General features: G+C 33.1%; 2 protein-coding genes across 3 annotated transcripts in view; one reads left to right on the forward strand and one right to left on the reverse strand.

The window, feature by feature from the left end:
- Positions 1-1,017: 1,017 nt before the first annotated feature.
- Positions 1,018-3,579, reverse strand: LOC135957468 (probable ATP-dependent RNA helicase DDX10). Its single transcript, XM_065508217.1, has 2 exons — positions 3,283-3,579; positions 1,018-3,224 (listed from the first exon to the last, which is right to left on the reverse strand). Exons 1-2 carry the CDS (start codon positions 3,565-3,567, stop codon positions 1,095-1,097), a joined length of 2,415 nt encoding a protein of 804 aa, XP_065364289.1. The 5' UTR covers positions 3,568-3,579; the 3' UTR covers positions 1,018-1,094.
- Positions 3,580-7,358: 3,779 nt separating this feature from the next.
- The window catches only part of Tomosyn (syntaxin-binding protein tomosyn), a 108,517-nt gene continuing 96,513 nt past the window's right edge, over positions 7,359-19,362 (forward strand). For both annotated transcript variants that reach the window (XM_065506608.1, XM_065506609.1), the window contains exon 1: positions 7,359-7,644. The gene's annotated coding sequence lies outside the window, so the exon portion shown is untranslated. The remainder of the gene's footprint in view (positions 7,645-19,362) is intronic.

Consider the following 19,362-nt stretch of genomic DNA (forward strand, 5'->3'; position numbering starts at 1 on the left):
TTGTGTGTTGATGAACAAATTGGTGACACAAAGATTAAACACTATATGAAACAATACACTGAACCCATAGGTTGACAAATAGCTTCTTATGTGCGATGATTCCGGATTTTGCTATTCGTTTGAAATTTATTCCGGCGACGACGACCATCGTGAGGAAAATTATCCGAATTTGGGTGCATCTGCGAAAGTTGTGGTGCGATTCCTCGATTCATAAATCACTACATAATTACTACACATCAATTCCCTTGATGGTATATTTGCTTACACAAGGCATCTATTTGCTTGAAACAGATCGCCGCCCACGACTTCCATTATGCAAATTACCACAGAAATTCGCCAATAGAGGTGATTGCGAAGAATACGTGGGAATGTTTCATGAAATCGACGTCACAACAGTATCATGGAAGGACAATAAGATTGTAAATATGGCATTAACATTGGTTGGAATGAAGCCATATATTTTGGCCGATAGTCAAACGCCTGAGAATGCACCAACCATTGAGCGATATAATAAAAAGAAAAAGGTAATGGAATGCATTCCATGTCCAAACATACTTCAGGAACATAACAAATACATGGGAGGTGTTGACCTTTTAGATTCGTCACTCGGCCGTAGTCAATCCGAAATGTACATCCCGAACAAAAGTTCGATGCCAAAAATGTGGTAAACATTTGTGTTTTTCGACGTTTTGATGAGTTTCACCAAAACTAAATGCCATTGCTGATATCTTAATTTTATTAATTCTTTATTGTTTTTGCAACTTTTTTGAATTACCTGAATAAAATATGTTGATTTTTGATAAAAAAAAATTCTCTGATAGAAATTACACATTTAAAATTTGTTATCTCCGGGTGCCTAGAGGTTTCGCAAAGAACCAACCAGGTTTTTCTTACACCTATGAACAAAGTCGTAGAACAAAAGTTGTTCAGAAACGCGAGTTTTATAACATTAATTTTTTTCAGCTCAAAAAAAAAAATCAGGCTATTAAGGGTTAAGCATAAAATAAAACAGCAAAATTACATACATACTACGTTCATATGTAAATTGTTTAAATTTATTTAAAAAAAAACACTCTAACTTAAACAGATTACGACTACATTGAATTGGCTAGAAGTTGTGCAGCAATAACTTCAGCATCGTTTAGGGTTAATTTTGAAGTTACTTTAGACTTTTTCGCCAAAGGTTCTTCAAAATCGTTCTCATCCTCAATGTCGTCTTCACTACTGCTCTCTTCACTTTGTTGTCGTCGTTTTTTTTGTTGAAGCTTGGAATCAAATTGAGCATCATCTGATTCAGAGCCGTTATTCGATTCTTTAGTGTAAACTTTGGATGGATCTGGAAGCCATGATAAATCAACGGAACCGTCATCATCACCACTATCATAATCAGCAACCTCAGCATTACTGTCTGGATTCTCCACACCATCATCTTTACTTTCATCACGTTTTTTTAGTTTCTCTTTAAGAGCTTTATGTCTTAGTTTTACAAGTTCTCTATGGCGCTGTTTATCAAATTTATCTTCCTCCATCAACAGCTGTCTGGCCATCTCAATGTCTATGCCACCTGATGGCAATTCTATGCTCTCATATTCCTTGGCCAATTCGGATTGTAACTGTTTGCGGGGATCTGCGATTTCTTTGCCCTCCTCATCGAATTTGACTTTTTCATTCATTTGCAGTTTTTTCTTTAGAACCTTTTTCGCCAAAGCAGCTTTTGTTACAAGTTTCTCCTTCTTTCTTAGCACCGGCGGTGGCAGATCTTCATCATCATCAGTATTGCTTTGCTGATTATCCAATATTTCATGATTGGCTCTCTTGATTTTAATAAAGTCATCACCGTCGTCATCTGAGTTCGTATCACTATCGGAGGCTTTAAAAAGAATACCATCCTCATCATCATTTTTAAATTGTCTTGACAATTTCTTTTGTCCACTCTTGAGTTCATTAGCATTGTCATCATCTGAATCTTCACCTGACTCAGTATGACTTTGTTCATTCTTATCGGCACTATTGTTACTGTTTTGTTTTTTCAAATATCGCTCTAAGAATCGTACTCGAGGTGTGACTACCAGACCCAATGACTTTGCATACGCATCAAAATTTAAAGCGAGAACGTTAAATACTTTTTTGTTTTTCATGAGAAACACTGATTTGATATAAGCCACAAAGGCACGTTGGGCTGATGCTTTCAATTCCGGATTCTGTGCCAGATACGCTTCAATTTTTGCGCGTGGCGAAAAAAGTTTTTTTGGGTCTATATGAATCTTTCGTAGACTGAGAAATTTACGATTCAATTCTTCAATCATGCCTTCCTCCTCTGAGGGCATCAGAACCAATAGGCACTCACCACGCGTTTTATTGCGAGCTGATCGACCTGCACGATGAATGTATTGAGTGACGTCTTCCGGACAGTCCAACTGAACCACCCAATTAACTGAGGGAAAGTCGAGTCCACGTGAGGCTATGTCTGTAGCAAACATGACAACATTACTCTTCTTGACGAAATCATTGTAAATTGCGATTCTGCGATCTTGGTGTAGCGTTCCATACAATGCCAACAGACTGGTGCCCGGCCTTAATTTGCAAAATATCTCATATATATATTTCACCTGTTTGCAGCTTGAGAGAAAAACAATAATCTTTTGCTTCTGGTGATTTTTGATAAATGACCACAGCATTGTAATTTTGTCCTCCAGTTCGACTACTACATAATTTTGCTGAAGTAAATCGGGTACCACGGGTGTAGCATTTTTTGTCACATCCATGTTTTGCGGTTGCCCAATATATACGGGATCCTTAAGATTTAACCGTGCCAAGTCTTTAACAGAACTAGTTTGAGTGGCAGAGAACAACAATGTCTGTCTGTCGGGAGGGAAATTTTCAACAATGGCATTTAATGTTTGTTCAAAGCCCATATCAAGGCATCGGTCAGCTTCATCTAAGACCAACATTTCCATAGCGGATGCGTTAAACAGTGGATTCTCATCCATATGTTGCAGCAATCGACCTGGTGTGCATATCAATATATTACATTGATCCATACGACTTCGTTCAAATTTCAAGTTTTTGCCACCTATAATTAGGCCGGCAGAAAAATCATGATACTTTCCAATTTTCTTTAACGTTTCGAAGATCTGATAGGCCAATTCTCGTGTTGGTGATATGATTACAGCAGCTACTCCATCCGTTCTTGTCCATTTTGCCATGTACAGGTGTTCTAATATCTGACAAATGGAAAATTCAATTTAGTTTTATAAAACTTAAGCATATTTTTAAACTCACCGGTATAAGAAAAGCTAAAGTTTTGCCACTTCCAGTAATAGCAGCACCCAAAACATCTTTGCCCTGCAAAGCGGGTCCAATGCTCTCGCGTTGTATGTCTGTGGGTTGGGAAAATTTGGCATCTGCCAGGCCCTTAATTGTCTTTTGGGACAGGGGGAAATCTTGAAACCGTTTTATTACATCAATTCCACACGATATTGTCTCGTATTGAGAACGTAATTGCTGAATTTCCTCATCCAAATTATTTTTTAAAGATTTTTTCTGGAACGCACGTTTTTGCTTCATGTTGTGAATGAATATAAGAAAGAAACTGCAAACTACACCGTTGTATTAATTAGTATTAAAGACTGACAGCTCTGTTAACCCTCGAATGACCAATGTATTTTAAAATGTACTGAATAGTTGCACCGAGAAATATTTATACACTTATGTATGTACTGTTTAAATTTAAAGTTAAGTTTATTTGAGACTTTACAACAATCCTACATAAAAAAGAACAAAACGTGAAATTACAAAGAAAACTTAAAATGTATATATAGTTTTTAAATTTACGAAAGATTTACTATAAAACTAAATTCAATATAATGTTTTGTTTTAATTACAATTTTTGTTTTACAGTAATGAACTTATCAACATTAGAGAATTGTTAAAAAAATAATTATAGGATAGTGCTTTCTCCCGGCTATTACATAGTATTAGTTTAAAACTGCACACATTAAAATCAATTATTTATAATCTAATTTCTAGTGTGATATATATATATATCTTCCGGAACTAATCAATAAACCAATGACGTTTATATTTTCATAATTTTATTCTGTTAATATTTCATGTAATGTATTCAGTGACTTTAAAAACTGGTTAATATCCATTTGATAGTATTGTAACATTAAATTTATTGAATATTTAAACCTTGTATTTATACTTAGGTTTATTGTATTACTAGATAATATTATTTTGGCCCAATTGGCTTTTTATTACTGAATATAATAAAAAAAAAAGATAACCATGCTATTAATATTTGATATCAAATGTGATAATTTCAATGAAAACTAACCCGATCGATCATAAGCTAAAAAAAAACTGCTTGCAGTCAGTCGCCTTAATTGTAGTCCATTCAGTTGAGTTCATCATTCGTTATCATGTTCTTTGTTTTGATAGATATCTTCGCTTTCCTACGATTTAATTGGAAATACAACTTTCAGTAGTATACAGAAAAATAACGCCATCTCTTTCAGTAACCAATAACCACCGATTACTTGAGTATACTTTGTTGTAGTTTTCTTAAATTATATCAAGGTGCATTTAATAAGGTGCCATCGGCAGCACAGCTGATTATAGAAATAGCACGCACAAATATCAAACTACACATATAAAAAATATTCGCCCGTATGTCAAACTCTATATCAAGGTGCATTTAATAAGGTGCAATCGGCAGCACAGCTGATTATAGAAATAGCTCGCACAAATGTCAAACTACATATATAAAAAATATCCGCCCGTACGACCGTATGTCAAACTCTATATATAAAAAATAAGTGAATTCGCCTGTATTTATTTCAATTCGCCACTGCTGTCACGCCTAAATACGCCTTGAATTATATTTTGCTCTTCTGTTCATAATTAAAAGGTGAGACGAATTTCCACGGTTGGAAATTTTCTTCCACTGCAAAAAATAATCTGCTTGAAAGTCGGCGCCCAATGTAAAATTGCCATAAGTGCTTGAAGTACTCAAGACCTTGGAAGAGCACTGGATATCATGCGCATAAGACTAACATGTGTTTGTGTGAAGTGACAGATATTAAGTTATTTTCTGTCGCAGAGCTTTTTTTTTGGCGGAAAACAAGGCGTATTCATACAAGGTGTACTCGCCCCAACAACTGAGCAAAAACAACAGGCATTTTGTTTTTGTTATAAATCCAAACTATCAAAAAAATATGAAAGAACTCAAAAATAACAAAAACTCGTGCTAGAAAAATGTGTATTTCGTCAAATTAGTATACACATGTTTAAAATTTTTAATTTCTTTTAATTTTGTCACTTTCCAATGTTATAAAACTTAAACAGAAATTTTGACAGTTGGGGTATAAACAGCTGATGATCAGCTGGGCTAAGTTAATATACCTTGGCGGAAAACATCTCCGCCTAACCCTGCAGACACACGATCACGGCGAATTCATTTAGGTGGTGTCAGTTCTACAAAAACATCGATTGGTCCAAGGCGAATTTATACAAGGTGGTGTCAGTTCTACAAAAACAACGATTGGTCTTAACAAATGTCAAAAAACCAAAATGAAAAATTAAACAAATAAGTATTTAAACTTAATATAGTGTAGATAATTGAACAGTGAGGGCTTTACTAATTTATGTAAACAATAGATATTTTGTTAATAAGCTTAGAATATGTAGATATTTAAATATAAAAACAAGCTTTGACAGTTGTTATAACCAAAAAGCGAAAAAAAAAATTATCAGCTGTTTGACTGACTCCACCTTGTATAAATTCGCCTTGGATTGGTCCAAAGTAAATTAATAAAGTAGACTCAGTAGAACAACTGACTATTTTTTTTACTTTGGTCTGAACTGTCAATTCACTTGTGGTTGTTGTGGCGAAAAATACAACAAGCCCAAAAGCAAAAACAACAACAGGCAACTTTGACAGCACAGACCTTAAACCAAAAACAAAATTGCTTGTGGTTTTTGTAAATGTTGTATTTGTTGTAGTACTGTCGCTAGTTTATTAACAAAGTAAATTAATAAAGTATAATAAAAAAGTTTGTTAAAAAGTTTGTTTTCTTCAGCTCGGTTTATTAATTTACTTTGGATTGGTCTTAACCAAGGCGTATTTAACAAGGTGACAGCAGTGGCGAATTGAAATAAATACAGGCGAATTCACTTATTTTTTATATATAGAGTTTGGTTAAGACCAAGGTGCATTTAATAAGGTGCAATCGGCAGCACAGCTGATTATAGAAATAGCTCGCACAAATGTCAAACTACATATATAAAAAATATCCGCCCGTACGACCGTATGTCAAACTCTATATATAAAAAATAAGTGAATTCGCCTGTATTTATTTCAATTCGCCACTGCTGTCACCTTGTTAAATACGCCTTGGTCTTAACAAATGTCAGTTAAACAGCTGATAACTTTTTTTTGCTTTTTGGTTCTAACAATTGTCAAAGCTTGTTTTTATATTTAAATATCTACATATTCAGCTTATTAACAAAGTATTTATTTTTTACATAAATAAATAAAGCCCTCACTATTCAATTATCTACATTATATTAAGTTTTAATACTTATTTGTTTAATTTTTCATTTTTCTTTTTTGACATTTGTTAAGACCAATTGTTGTTTTTGTAGAACTGCCACCGCCTTGTATGAATTTTCAGGGAACTTTGGGATACTTACCACCACTCAAAGTAAATAAATAAAGTAGACTCAGTAGAACAGCTGACAATTTTTTTTACTTTGGTCTGAACTGTCAATTCACTTGTGGTTGTTGTGGCGAAAAATACAACAAGCCCAAAAGCAAAAACAACAACAGGCAACTTTGACAGCTCAGACCTTAAACCAAAAACAAAATTGCTTGTGGTTTTTGTAAATGTTGTATTTGTTGTAGTACTGTCGCTACTTTATTAATTTACTTTGCCACCACTTTTTCAATATATGGTTATCGTTTTTCGTACGAAAATAAATATATTAAGCCCAATTATGAATAAAAATTCCCCGAGAGTTTTATCCCTTTTCCCATTTTTCCTATTCAAATTCAATGTTAAAAAACTCCAGAAGAAGTTTTTATTCATAATTGTGCTGATTAAATTATTGAATGTAAAATTTTCAATTGCACAAAATGTAAAAAATCGAAAACTAAAAAATAATCAAATAGCTTTTATAAATACCTAAATCAAAATTTTATGAGGATCGGTTTATAATTGGTTAAATCTCCGATATAAAGCCCAGTGGACTTTTAGTAACATGTTGTGGAGGATTTTTGGGTATACAAAAACGTTAACTGGGAATGAGATCTGAAAAAATACGGACAACACTGTTTGTATCTATCAGTGGTTTCTTTCGTGACCTCATCCGTCGGGTGCATATTTTCGATACAATATTTGTCAAAAGAGCAGGAAAAAAAAAACATTTAAAATAAAAATCAATGAACATATTTGTGTTAAAAAATCTGTGAAAAACTGCAGAATAAAGTGAATAAAAATAAAATATTCGTAAACAAGACTAACCCTTTTTAGTGGTCAAATGTAAAACAAGTGAAGAACTCCCTCTTATTGTATTCTTTATTTTCTTTATTTTTGTGCATGTGTGTTGACAATATTTTAAAGAAAAACTCTACTGAAACAGGTGGGTGCTTGCTGAATTATTAGAGCAAAAATTTGTTTTTTTTTAATTGTTTGTCTTGTTTTTCACGAAATGCATCAATAAATTTATTAACAAAAACAAAAAATGTTGGTCGAGTCAAAGTGTTTATGAATAAAAAAGCAAGTGATGCATCATTGTAAATTTATTATTATTATTCTAGTTGGAATTTTTAGTCATTTGTGTTTTTACTACTGCATACTGTAGAGGAATGAAAACAGTCAGCTGTTAATTTTAGATTTCTGTGCTTGTGATTTATTTAGAACCTGATTTGTTGAAGAAAGTACATATCTGTTACTACGATTGTAACCAAGAATATAAGTATTCTTGAGATGTAGATACAGAAACAAGATTTTAGTTCTAAATGAATCATTTGCAAAAAATGTTCTACGATACAAAGGCAACAACAATATTGAATCACCCAGAGTGCAAATAATTGTTTATTTTCACATACATACCTACAGTGAACAAAATTTCTAAATATTTATGAATTTAAAACTTGAAAGAGGAGTATAGATTGTGATCAGTGTTGCCATTTATGTGTAACTCAATGTAAGTCTGTATTGGGAGTCATGGGAAAGCGTATGGATTCTTTAAACAGTTTTTTTTTTTTTTAAATTTGTAAGTACATATGCGCTTCAGTTTACATTAATAAATGATATGGAATATCTACTTGGTAATCCCCGTCTTTTGGTATATTATCTTATAAAGTCAAAAATTTAAAAGTGGAAATTTCATATTCTCAATTTGCGTGAATTATAAATTGTATATGTCTTCGTTTTACCGCATTATAAAGCAAGAAATATTATTAAAAAAGTTCGTACGTACAGAGATCCGGGTAACGTTGCACCTTAAAGAAAGCTGAGTATCCAAAAATGGAAAAAAATGATTTATAAATGGCTTGTTTTCCAAAATCAGCAACGATTTTACGATCAAAAGCCAGTCATTTGTGTTCCAAAACTTATCAAAATTCAGGCTGCAATGCCAGTGAAGCATGGTTGAAGAAATTTAAGCGTCGACATAAAATTATATTTCTAAAAATTGGAAATTAGAAAATTAATATACAATTTCTTATTGATCAATTTGTGAAAAAGTTTAAGTATTACATTGATGAGCATGGGTTGACTCTTCACCAAATCTACAATGCCGACGAATCCGGTTTATATTCTTCCAAATCACACTCTTGTCATATGTAATGAGAAAACGGCTTCCGGAAGAAAAATATGTAAAGAGCGAATGCTGACATATACAACTGGATTCAGAAGAATTTCATATGGAAAGTAATTAGGAGCAAATGCAATTATCAGACACGGAAACATGAAGAAAACTAAATTAAAGTGGACGATTGTATAACATCGATAAACATATGCATACAATGGGCTTTTGAAAATGATAAGCAGACAACAGCACTGTATGAACTATGTGATTTAGCTGTTATTTTAAAAAAATAGTTTGCCAAAAAAACAACTCAAAATCTCCAATTTCAATAAAAACAATTCTAATTTTAAATATTACATAAAATTTTTCATTAACATTTTGGGTTTGGCAAATTCATGAAATGGTATGTTCGAGTTAAGATTAAAAACAGAAAGAAACTATGGCCTGTTTCACGATGTCGAAGGAAAAATGATTCGAACAAATCTGTATGAAAACTATTGGAAAAAAATTTTAAAACTGAGTGTTTTCACACAATTTTTTTCGAATGATTTTTCTTTCGCCATCGTGAAAAAGGCAGTATGTGATTCTTTCTACACTGAAAAATTTATTTACTAAAGATGCTAAACAGAAAAACTACAAATAAAGTACTTTTTGAGGGGTTATGCAGACAACAGTATGTATGGCTAGCCTAGCTTAAATATATCATACGGAATGGTTTAAGATTGTTGGTGAAGAAATTTTGTTCTGCTCTCATTTGGTTTATGAGTTATAGGCATATATATTTAGATTTGAAAAGTAATCTTAAACATCTTAACTGCCATTAGTGAATGCGTTGAATGAGCACGATTGTCAATATATTTTAAGGCTTGATCAATAACAAGTTAAAATAAAATATGTCAATAACTAAAAATAGGTTTTCCTTCCATTAAAAACTTAAATAAATTCACAACGAATTTTAAAACTTATTTTGGAGATATTTTTATGGAAGAGTTAAGGAGCAAATACTTCTTTGAAATTGTCACTTTCGTAACTACTTCCACGTAAGTGTTCTTCAATTGATTCAATCATTGGAGTTTTTTACACAATAGAATCACGTCTGAAACAAATTTCCAGAGCCGTTTGTGAAATATTTTTATTTCCTTGATTCTATTATAAAATTTGATTCTATATATTAACTGAAGAAATACTCCCTTGTCTATTCGAATTATACATTAATATAAAACCGTGAAACATTTATTTTTACACATGGAAAAATCTATAGATATGTGAAAGTGGAGTACAAACATTGTAGTTGTAGTTGTGAGAGTTTGACTGTAATCGTGGTTTTTTCCTAAAATTATAAGAATAAAGTTTTTAATTATTTATGTTGGTGTCACCACCTCAGATGGTCTTAACCATAATTCTATGGGGCGCAAATTTGTAGACCTGGTTTTTTTTTGAATAAGTCCAAAGTGTCGTGAGGACTTTGATGAAAGGCGGGGCTTTGATGACTGCACCAACCGGCTCTTAATTGTGTCAATATTGAATGCCTGGGTAATTGTCTCGCACTATCCGAGATCACAGAGGTTGTTCATTTAGGACTCTGTTTGCAACGTTTTCCGAGAACTTGCAATTGAAAATCGGTCGACGTCCGGTAGTATGATGTCTTGGATGTCGCTGCGAAAGCGTCAAAAGTTCATCTGGATGTGTCGGGGAAGGCGATCCTGCATCAGAATCTGATGGTTGGGATGTCTCGGCAGATGGCATGCCAACAGGAACTGTCTAGTCAAAAACATATTATGTTGTCTGACCGACAGTAACCTGGTCTTCTCATGTAGATTATCAACATTTGTTATGTTGACACAACCATTTGCGATCCGGAGAGCATCCACATTTGTTATCTTGACACGATTGAGGCCATTGGAGATCTGGGTGGTTATTTATGTTGTTGTGCTATGTGCTTTCCTGAATACATGCTGAAGAGTGGAGAGCTGAAAATGTTTTTTTAGGGTGAGTAATAGTAGGTATACTAAAATGTTTCTAGATTTAGAGTCAGTTTAGCAATGTGTTAGGTGGTCTAGTCATTTGTTGCGGCTATGTTCGTCTACGATATAGTCAATTCTGGCCATCAACTGCTCAATTTGCTCATTAGCTGGGTTACTAGAACGTAGGAGATCGCGTTATTGTCCCACTGCTTGAGATGGCCTAATATTCGGGTATTCTTCATGCGGGGATAAAGCATTTTGCCGCCTGAAGGAATTTAGTATTGAGCAAATTCAGTTCCAGAAATCTTGTTTGCTCAGTGTGTCATACCCGTCACCGCAACTGGTCCTCCAGCTTCACAGCGAGCTGTTGAAGTACACAACCTCCCAATATATGCATTGTCCCTACAATTACATACATGCACACAGAACCTTGTTCGCTCCCCATCTCCAGAACACAACCGTGCACGAACACATAATAATAATAAGGAGGATTGTAACATCAGGAGGATTGTAACATCAGTTCAGTAAAAATAATCCCAACAACAATCACACCACAGTTGTCTAATACCATCACATCGATATCGCTACAGCACCCCTGTCAACGGCTATCATAATATATAATGCCAAAATAATGCTCTCCGGATCGCAACCGGTTGTGTCAAGATGACGAATGTGGATCATCTACATGAGGAGACCAGGTTACTGTCGGTCAGACAACATAATGTGTTGTTGACTAGACAGTTCCTGTTGGCATGCCATCTGCCGAGTCACCCCAACCATCAGATTCTGATGCAGGATCCTCTTCCCCGACACATCCGGATGGACTTTCGACACTTTCGCAGCGACATCCAAATACCATCGGACGTCGACAGATTGTCTATTGCAAGTGCTCGGAAATTGTTGCATCAAACGGCGGTTACTGAAGCCATTAATGGCTACAGATGCAACAGAGTCCTAAATGAACACCCCCCTGCGATATCGGATTGTGAGAGACAATTACCAAGGCATACAAGAACTATATTAGCACAATTAAGAGCCGGATGGTGCAGTTTCCTCAACTGCTACCGAGAACGTATCGTACCTGGCACTTTAAACCGTTGCCCCGCCTGTCATCAAAGTCCTCACGATACAATGCATTTATTTAATTGTCCCACCAGGTCTACAAATTTGCGCCCCATAGACCTGTGGTTAAGACCAACTGAGGTGGCGCAGTTTCTCCAGCTCCCACTACCACCTACTGACATCAACACAAATAATTAAAATATTCACTCTTATAATTTCAGGAAAGATCAATCGGTCACAGTCGAACTGTTACAACAACGGCTATCATACTACAGAATCTCATCAGTTATTCCTTAAATCTGTCAGATCTTACAATGTTGTCGATATGTCAATTTGTTGGAAATGTACTGGCAATGAACAATTGTTAGCAACAGGTAAATTGTCAGTTCAGACGATTGTAAGAAAACCTTACAATTTCATTGCCAGACAATAAATTTATCTGCCAACAAAAATTGTCAGTTCACACGGTTGTCAAATTGTTGTATGGCAAAAGTTGCCAGATCCGTTCTTAGGAATTAGCGGTATTCACAATCATGTGGTAATGGTCTTGCATCATTTCAAATGAAAGTGTGTATTTTGTTATTGAATTACTGTAAAATTTTGCATATGCAATGATGCTAGACAAAATTTAGCATGGATTTCACATACAAGTTATTTATCTCGGTCCGACCAATAAATTTTGATAGAGGAGACAAAAAAAAAGACAAGTGTATCGGCGTTTTGAAAGTTTACATCTGAATTTCATTTGAATTTCTGGCACATTCTTATTGTTAATCGGCATAAGAAACCATGTGGTCCTTACATTTTAGGTATAAACTCTAACTAGAATATGTTAACCCTCTAAATCCTCAAGCCATGGGTCTTTTTTGTTCTTATTTTAAAAAAGAGCAAAGGATTTAAGGGGTTAAAATGTTCCGTAAACATATTACTCGTGAAATTTTACTCTAAGTCCCTGAATACACCAAAACGAAAAATTCAACCAGAAAGTCAGAAATAAGACATAACAAAGGAGAGCTTAGGGTTAATTTCGAATTTATTAAGAATTTTATTTTAAAGTACCCCAAAAATTTAGCAAGAAAAAAAATAGTTCAAATTTAACTAAAAATCACTAATATCTCTATTATTTGATCTTCGTAGCAAATTTGGATAGGAAGTATTCGTTAATTAAATTTTTTTAGCTCTAGGCAATTCCACTTCATTATCATACAATGTCCAGCATATTTCAGCTATTTTCCGTTATCAACAAACTATTTTTTTTTGTTATTTTCGCGGTATTCTTAGGATCATTGTCCTGCATAAATATTTCTTGTTGACCACGTTAAACACCGAATATATCCAGATTCGGGAGATAAGAGTCCTTCAATATGGTAATATAGTCTGTGCCACTCATAATTCTATTGATACGCCGAAGTACATCGAGCTCATTGCCACGAAAACATCCCCAAACCATGATTGATCCACCCCCAAATTTCATAGTTTGACATATGTTGCGATCTTGTACCACAACGCGTTTATCAACCCATGTCCATGTGTGTCCATCTGATACCACCCGATTAATCTTAGTTTCATCAGACCAAATAACTTGTTTCCAATCGTCAAAGGAGAAGTTTTCGTACGATTTAGCGAACTTTAATCGAGCCTTACGATGCACAGTGGTCAAAATCACTGATCTAGTGGCATTTAATTAAAATTTTGAAATCGATAAATATTTTGCATTGCATCGATTACCGATAACCCACTGAGCAAATTGTAATTTTTTGTTTCGTTTTGCTCTCAATATTTGCACAGCTGTGTGCTGTCAAATATAACATACGTAGCAACAAGTGCATTGATAGAATTTATCGCATAATTACTAAGTGCGTGTTTTTTATCAATATTAAATCAGTTGATAAATAATTTTATTAATTCAAGTTTTTATTGTAAGTGGAAGGTTTGTATTTACTAAAAAATAAAGTTTTGTGGCCCGTGTTTGTCTAGTTTAATAGAAATTCACTGTATAAGTTAACATCTATGATAACATATTTGAAATCTTGTTTACTGCAGTTTCGTGGAGTGCATCTTTTGGGATTCGAACGGATTCGGTTAAATTCTGTTTTTTTTTTATTAATTTAGTTTATTTTTGTTGTAAGACGTCCACAATGGTCTGTCCGTTTTTGCACGTTTATTTGTTAATGAATTTTTTAGGCACGATGAATGTTTCCAAACTGTACCTTTTTAATTTGGCACAATGAAAACGTCCTTACTTAAAAATATTCGGTTGTCGAGGTCCACGTATTTCATAATATTATAGACGAAACAAAATGTAATGAAAGGCAGTGCGGAGAAATTAAAAAAAAATGAGAACTGCAACAATACGTTTTTGCATTTTGAAGAACCTAATAAAGATTGGTTGGACAGTGAATTTATTTTACTTGATGAAATGACAACTAGTAATAAGGATTTAAGGGATTTTAAAAGCATCATACACGCAAAAATTCAAGGAAAAACTCAATGGAGGACTTAATACATTCACTTCTTTTCTCTTCTGATCCTCTCATATCCTCACTCTCCAAATGACTTTCTAGCTACTCACGAAATAATAAAGTATGTACATTAGGCCGGGTCGATTTGTATGGACGATCAAAACGTAAAAAATCGTATAGCAGAAACGCGATCTACGCAAAATTCTATGAAATTATCCCCAAGAAACCATAGGTCTAAAATCAAATCCTATCTTGCGCATTTCGTCTATTATCCAATAAAAAAACTATTAAAAAAAATATATATACTGAAATATCATTGGATAAAAGACGAAATGCGATAGGATTTGATTTTAGACCTCTGGTTTCTTCTTAGAATTTTCCGTAGAATGCGTTTCTGCATACGATTTCTCGTGAAAAAAATCGACATACTGGTGAAAAACCGTACTTTAGTATAAAAAAGTGTTAATTTTAAATAGCTTCTTATGAATACTATTGCATCTATGGTTTCATCTGCCATTCTGGAACGAATTTTGTTTTCGACATATGCTGCTGCCAAAAAACATCTTTCACATTGGCAAACTCGTTTGCAAATACTTATAACATGCATCTGCAAGTATTTTCCTCTTGTTCCTTCAGAAATAAAATGATGTATTTCTTTTGCAAGTTGAAAATCTACATTATAATTTGGTTTCGTTATTGTTATTTGGGGTTTTTACATTTATTATTAATATCTTTCAGCCTTTTAACAATCGAAATATTTTGATTTTGTTCGAGCTCCTCATCTGAGATAAAATCAATTTCATTTGAAGAGGATTTAAATTGAGTTTTGTTAGATAACTTACAAAAAAAGTTGAAGAATTGATTTTCTAGAGCCCCACTCAAGGAAAACCAAAAATACCGTTTTCCTTTATTAACTATATTGTAGCAGGAGTTGAGCTTAACAACTTTGCTGAACATCACTTTGCGATATTCGGGCATGTAGAATGTCAAAATGAATGAAAAAGTCACACAAAAATGACAATTTCCCCTATTTATTTATGAAAAACGGGATTTGGAAAATCCCGAAAACCCCGGGATTTAAAATTAAAAAATCCCGGGCTTCGGGATTTAGGAACTCCCGAAAACCCCAGGATTTTCGGGAACGGGATTCCCCGTTTAGCATCTCTAATCTGAATATAGTAACTTTTAGAAGAAAACTTATGAAGAAATTCCCGAAAATTACCGACAAACATTTCCCGAAAATTAACAAAAAAATATTCCCGGGAATTCCCGTGAAATTTTTCCCGCGTAGGAACCCTAGTTCAGATACATCTGATTCTGATTAGAAACATATATAAGCCATTTAATATAATAACTATCCAACTTTTTTCTGAGTGTATTTTAAGCACAGAAATATTTTTTTTAATTCTTTAAGCATTTCATAGTCGAAAATAAGCATTGGGCTTTGTTACTACATATTTATACATTAAATGCCGCTAGATTCGTTATTTCGACCACTGTGCGATGCTTTGACTTAAAAATGTTTTTTTTTTATAATCGCTCTTGCTTTAAGTCCATTATTTTTAAAACATCTTCGAATTGTTTTGTCACTGACGTTGACTCCATGGGCCTCTCTAAGCTCTTAATTAATCTAATTGCAGTGGAAACTGCAGTATTTGTGGCTCCTGAAACGATTAAGCGCCTTGTAATTCGAGCATCAGCAGAAGATAGCTTCGGTTTGTTTTTTATTTTATTGATAAGTCCGATAGAAACTTTTTATATTTTAGCAATTAATTGGTACGAAATGCAATTTCCTATATTTTCTAGGTTATTATTCTTCAAAACTGAATTTATAGCTTTATACATTGTAAAGTAACTGAAAATTTATTTAATTTAATTTAATTTTTTCACAAAATCTATTGGCGGACAATACTGTTCACATGTAACTTCGTTTAGATGTGATTCAAAAAACCTATAAAAGTAATCAGAACAATTGTTATGTGCAAGAAATAATGTATAAACTAATATTTCAACTACTCGTGAACAGTTTTGTCTTCTACTGTATATCCCTCTTTACCAGTCATCATAAGCAAACAGAATGTGGTTTGCAGGCCTATTTTTGGAACACTTGCTTTAGAAATAACACCAGTCCACAACTACGTATACTTAATATTAATTTGCTTAAAACCCATATTTATCATGCAGCAACAAGATAACTAAAACCTTGTGTTTTACAATCACTACGAATACGTTCATAAAAAATCGGTAATACAAAATCATTGCAGGTCAATAAAATAAATAAAAAACATTTTACTAACTGAAAATAAAGTTGTAAGTTATTATCTAAAATAATGCTTATCGTCAGAGTTATATTGTGGAATTTTATGAGAATCATTTTTGTGGGAGATCTTAACCTTTTTTCGAGAAAATCAAAAAAAGTCCTTTCAAAAATTTTTTTGCAAATATAGATGATATTTTAAAAATAAATTTCGAAACTCCGTATTCAAAGAAAGATCGAGAATTAAAAAAAAAATAACTAAATAAACCTAAAATTCTCTTGAACTAAAATAGATAACTTACATATGTATGCATATATTTTGTAGATCTCCCTAAGGACTATTTATATTTTAAATTTCAGCTCATTCGGATCTTACTTGCATTTTTGGAGATATTTTTAAAAAATGTGAGACCCGATATAGCGTGTAATTTTGCTAATTAAGCGTAAACGGCTTTATTTACAACTTTTTTTAAAAGGACTTTTTTAGACTTTCTCGAAATAGGGATTAAAATTTACCCCTAAAGAGAGGAGATAGAGAGTTAAGATCTTCCACAAAAATGATCCCCATAAAATTCCACAATATAACTCTGACAATAAGAATTCTCTCAGATATTAACTTACAACATTTTTTTCAGTTAGTATAATGCTACCTTCGATCAAAAAATTAAAACTTTGACCCACTGTAAAAAAAAATTCAGACAAAATGATCAAAAATTATCTACTCAACATGCCCTTTCAGAATTATAGCTAGTCTGTTACAAAAATGCTGTTGGACAGTGTAATTAATAATAGGACATAAACCAGGGTTTCGATATTCAGCTCTAGCAACATATTTCTTACTTTTGACTATGCAATAAATATGCAATTATCTCATTTCATCACAATCAACTAATATAAATATTCATACTGTTCGTTCGTATTACTATTAAAATTGCAATGCTAGTCTGCAATTTTTAGTAGCAAACACAATTAATTGCACATCCATCAAAATATATGTTCGTGCTTTAGTAGCACACACAGTTTTTTTGTCGTGCTAATATTGCACTCCATTCGTTTTATTTTGTTGTGCTGTCAAACTTTTCTAGCAAAAATACACACTTCTGTGGTTGTGCTATAGCACAATTGACATTTCTGCAATTGATGCTATCAGTTGCTGTTCTTGATAAGTGCATAACAACATATCAGTAAACACACCCAATGTACAGTTGGGCAGAATCAAATTTTTTTTGAAATAAATCTGGCATTTCTAAACTGCTGATCTGATCAGGATAAAATTTGACGCGGGCGTAGCCAATGAGTATTCGAGTTTAAATTATTAAAATGGGCCCAACAAATGCCCCAGGGGCGGCGCTATGGGGGCTCAAAATAAGGTACCTTCGACATGCAAAATTTTTAAACACGTGCCATTTTTTTTGTTTCCCACTCGATTTCAAAGAGTTTTATATGTTTAGAAAGCGCTCGCCTATGTCTTGAAAAAATATGCTTGCGTGTGCTATTTATCTCTTATACTTTTCGAGTTATAAGCATTTCAAAATTGAAATTTTAAAATTTTGCCATACCTTGGTCCGCTTTTTTAAAAATATATGTCGTACTTTTGTACCGAACAGGCTCGATTTTTTTTGTTAGTTAGACAACTAAATTATCAGTAATATACAAAATATTTCAGAGTAATATCGATTATAGATCCAAAAATAAACGATTTTCAATTTAAGAATTCAAAAAATAGTAGATTTTTGCTGTTTTTTGGATGAAAAGGTGACTGAACTCTTTTTTATTAAAAAAAAAATTTCTTTAAGAACATATAACAATTTTATGTTTTTCTGTAAGGTAGCTTTACAGAGAACATTTTGGTATAAAAAACATGTCCTATTTTTTGAACATGTTGCCCTTTCGTCCTTCGGAATTTGACCTATTTTTTTATCAAAATTTCAACTTTGGGCCACATGTTCTAAAATCCCAAAGTTGGGATCAAAAAACGGAAAGCAGCTTTAGAAACCTTGATGTGTTTCCTATTTATCCCCAAAGTATTTTCCCAGCCCCGGAGGAAATGTAGACCCTATGGTTAAAATTGTAAAAAATACCATTTTCGGGATTTTCGCATACATTTTTAGGAATTGTGGGATTCCTTTTGACCTTTTGAAAAGGTTTTTTACACTTTGTAATTTGGAATGACAAATTTAAAAAACGTTGAAAATTTCATTGAGTTTTGCTAATAAATAAAGATTTTATTACATATTACATATTTATTGAGTTTCTAAAACTAAAATTTTTATCAAAATTTTAATAGGATTGCAAATACATATTAGGAACAATTTGATCCACATTTATTCCGAAGATTTTTTTTCTTGTTTAGATATTTTAATTTTTGGTCTTACAAAAAAATGCAAGTCAATATCTCAGTTAGATTCAAAAATATTTACACTAATGAATAATCGTTATTTCGTATTACATACTTGACAATAAAATAACTAGCAGCATCCAAATAGCCAAAAAACAAGAAATATCAATGCAACCATAGCAGAGCAACCAAAGAAATGTAAATTGCTGCCAGAGAAAATTGCTAGCACAACAAAACAAAAACGAATGCTGACGCGCAATATTAGTTCGGCAAAAAAGTGTGTATGCTGCTATAGCACGAACATATATTTTGGTTGTTGTGCTACAATAACGAGTTGACAACTGTTTGTATCTGCTACTAGAAATTGCAAACTAACATTGCAATTTGTATAGTAATATATGAATAGTAACAGCAATTTATATTAGCAGAGTTATACAAAATTATAATAGTAACTATATTTTT

This window comes from Calliphora vicina, chromosome 4 (assembly GCF_958450345.1).
Source record: "Calliphora vicina chromosome 4, idCalVici1.1, whole genome shotgun sequence".
In the NCBI taxonomy this organism is placed as follows: Eukaryota; Metazoa; Arthropoda; class Insecta; order Diptera; family Calliphoridae; genus Calliphora; species Calliphora vicina.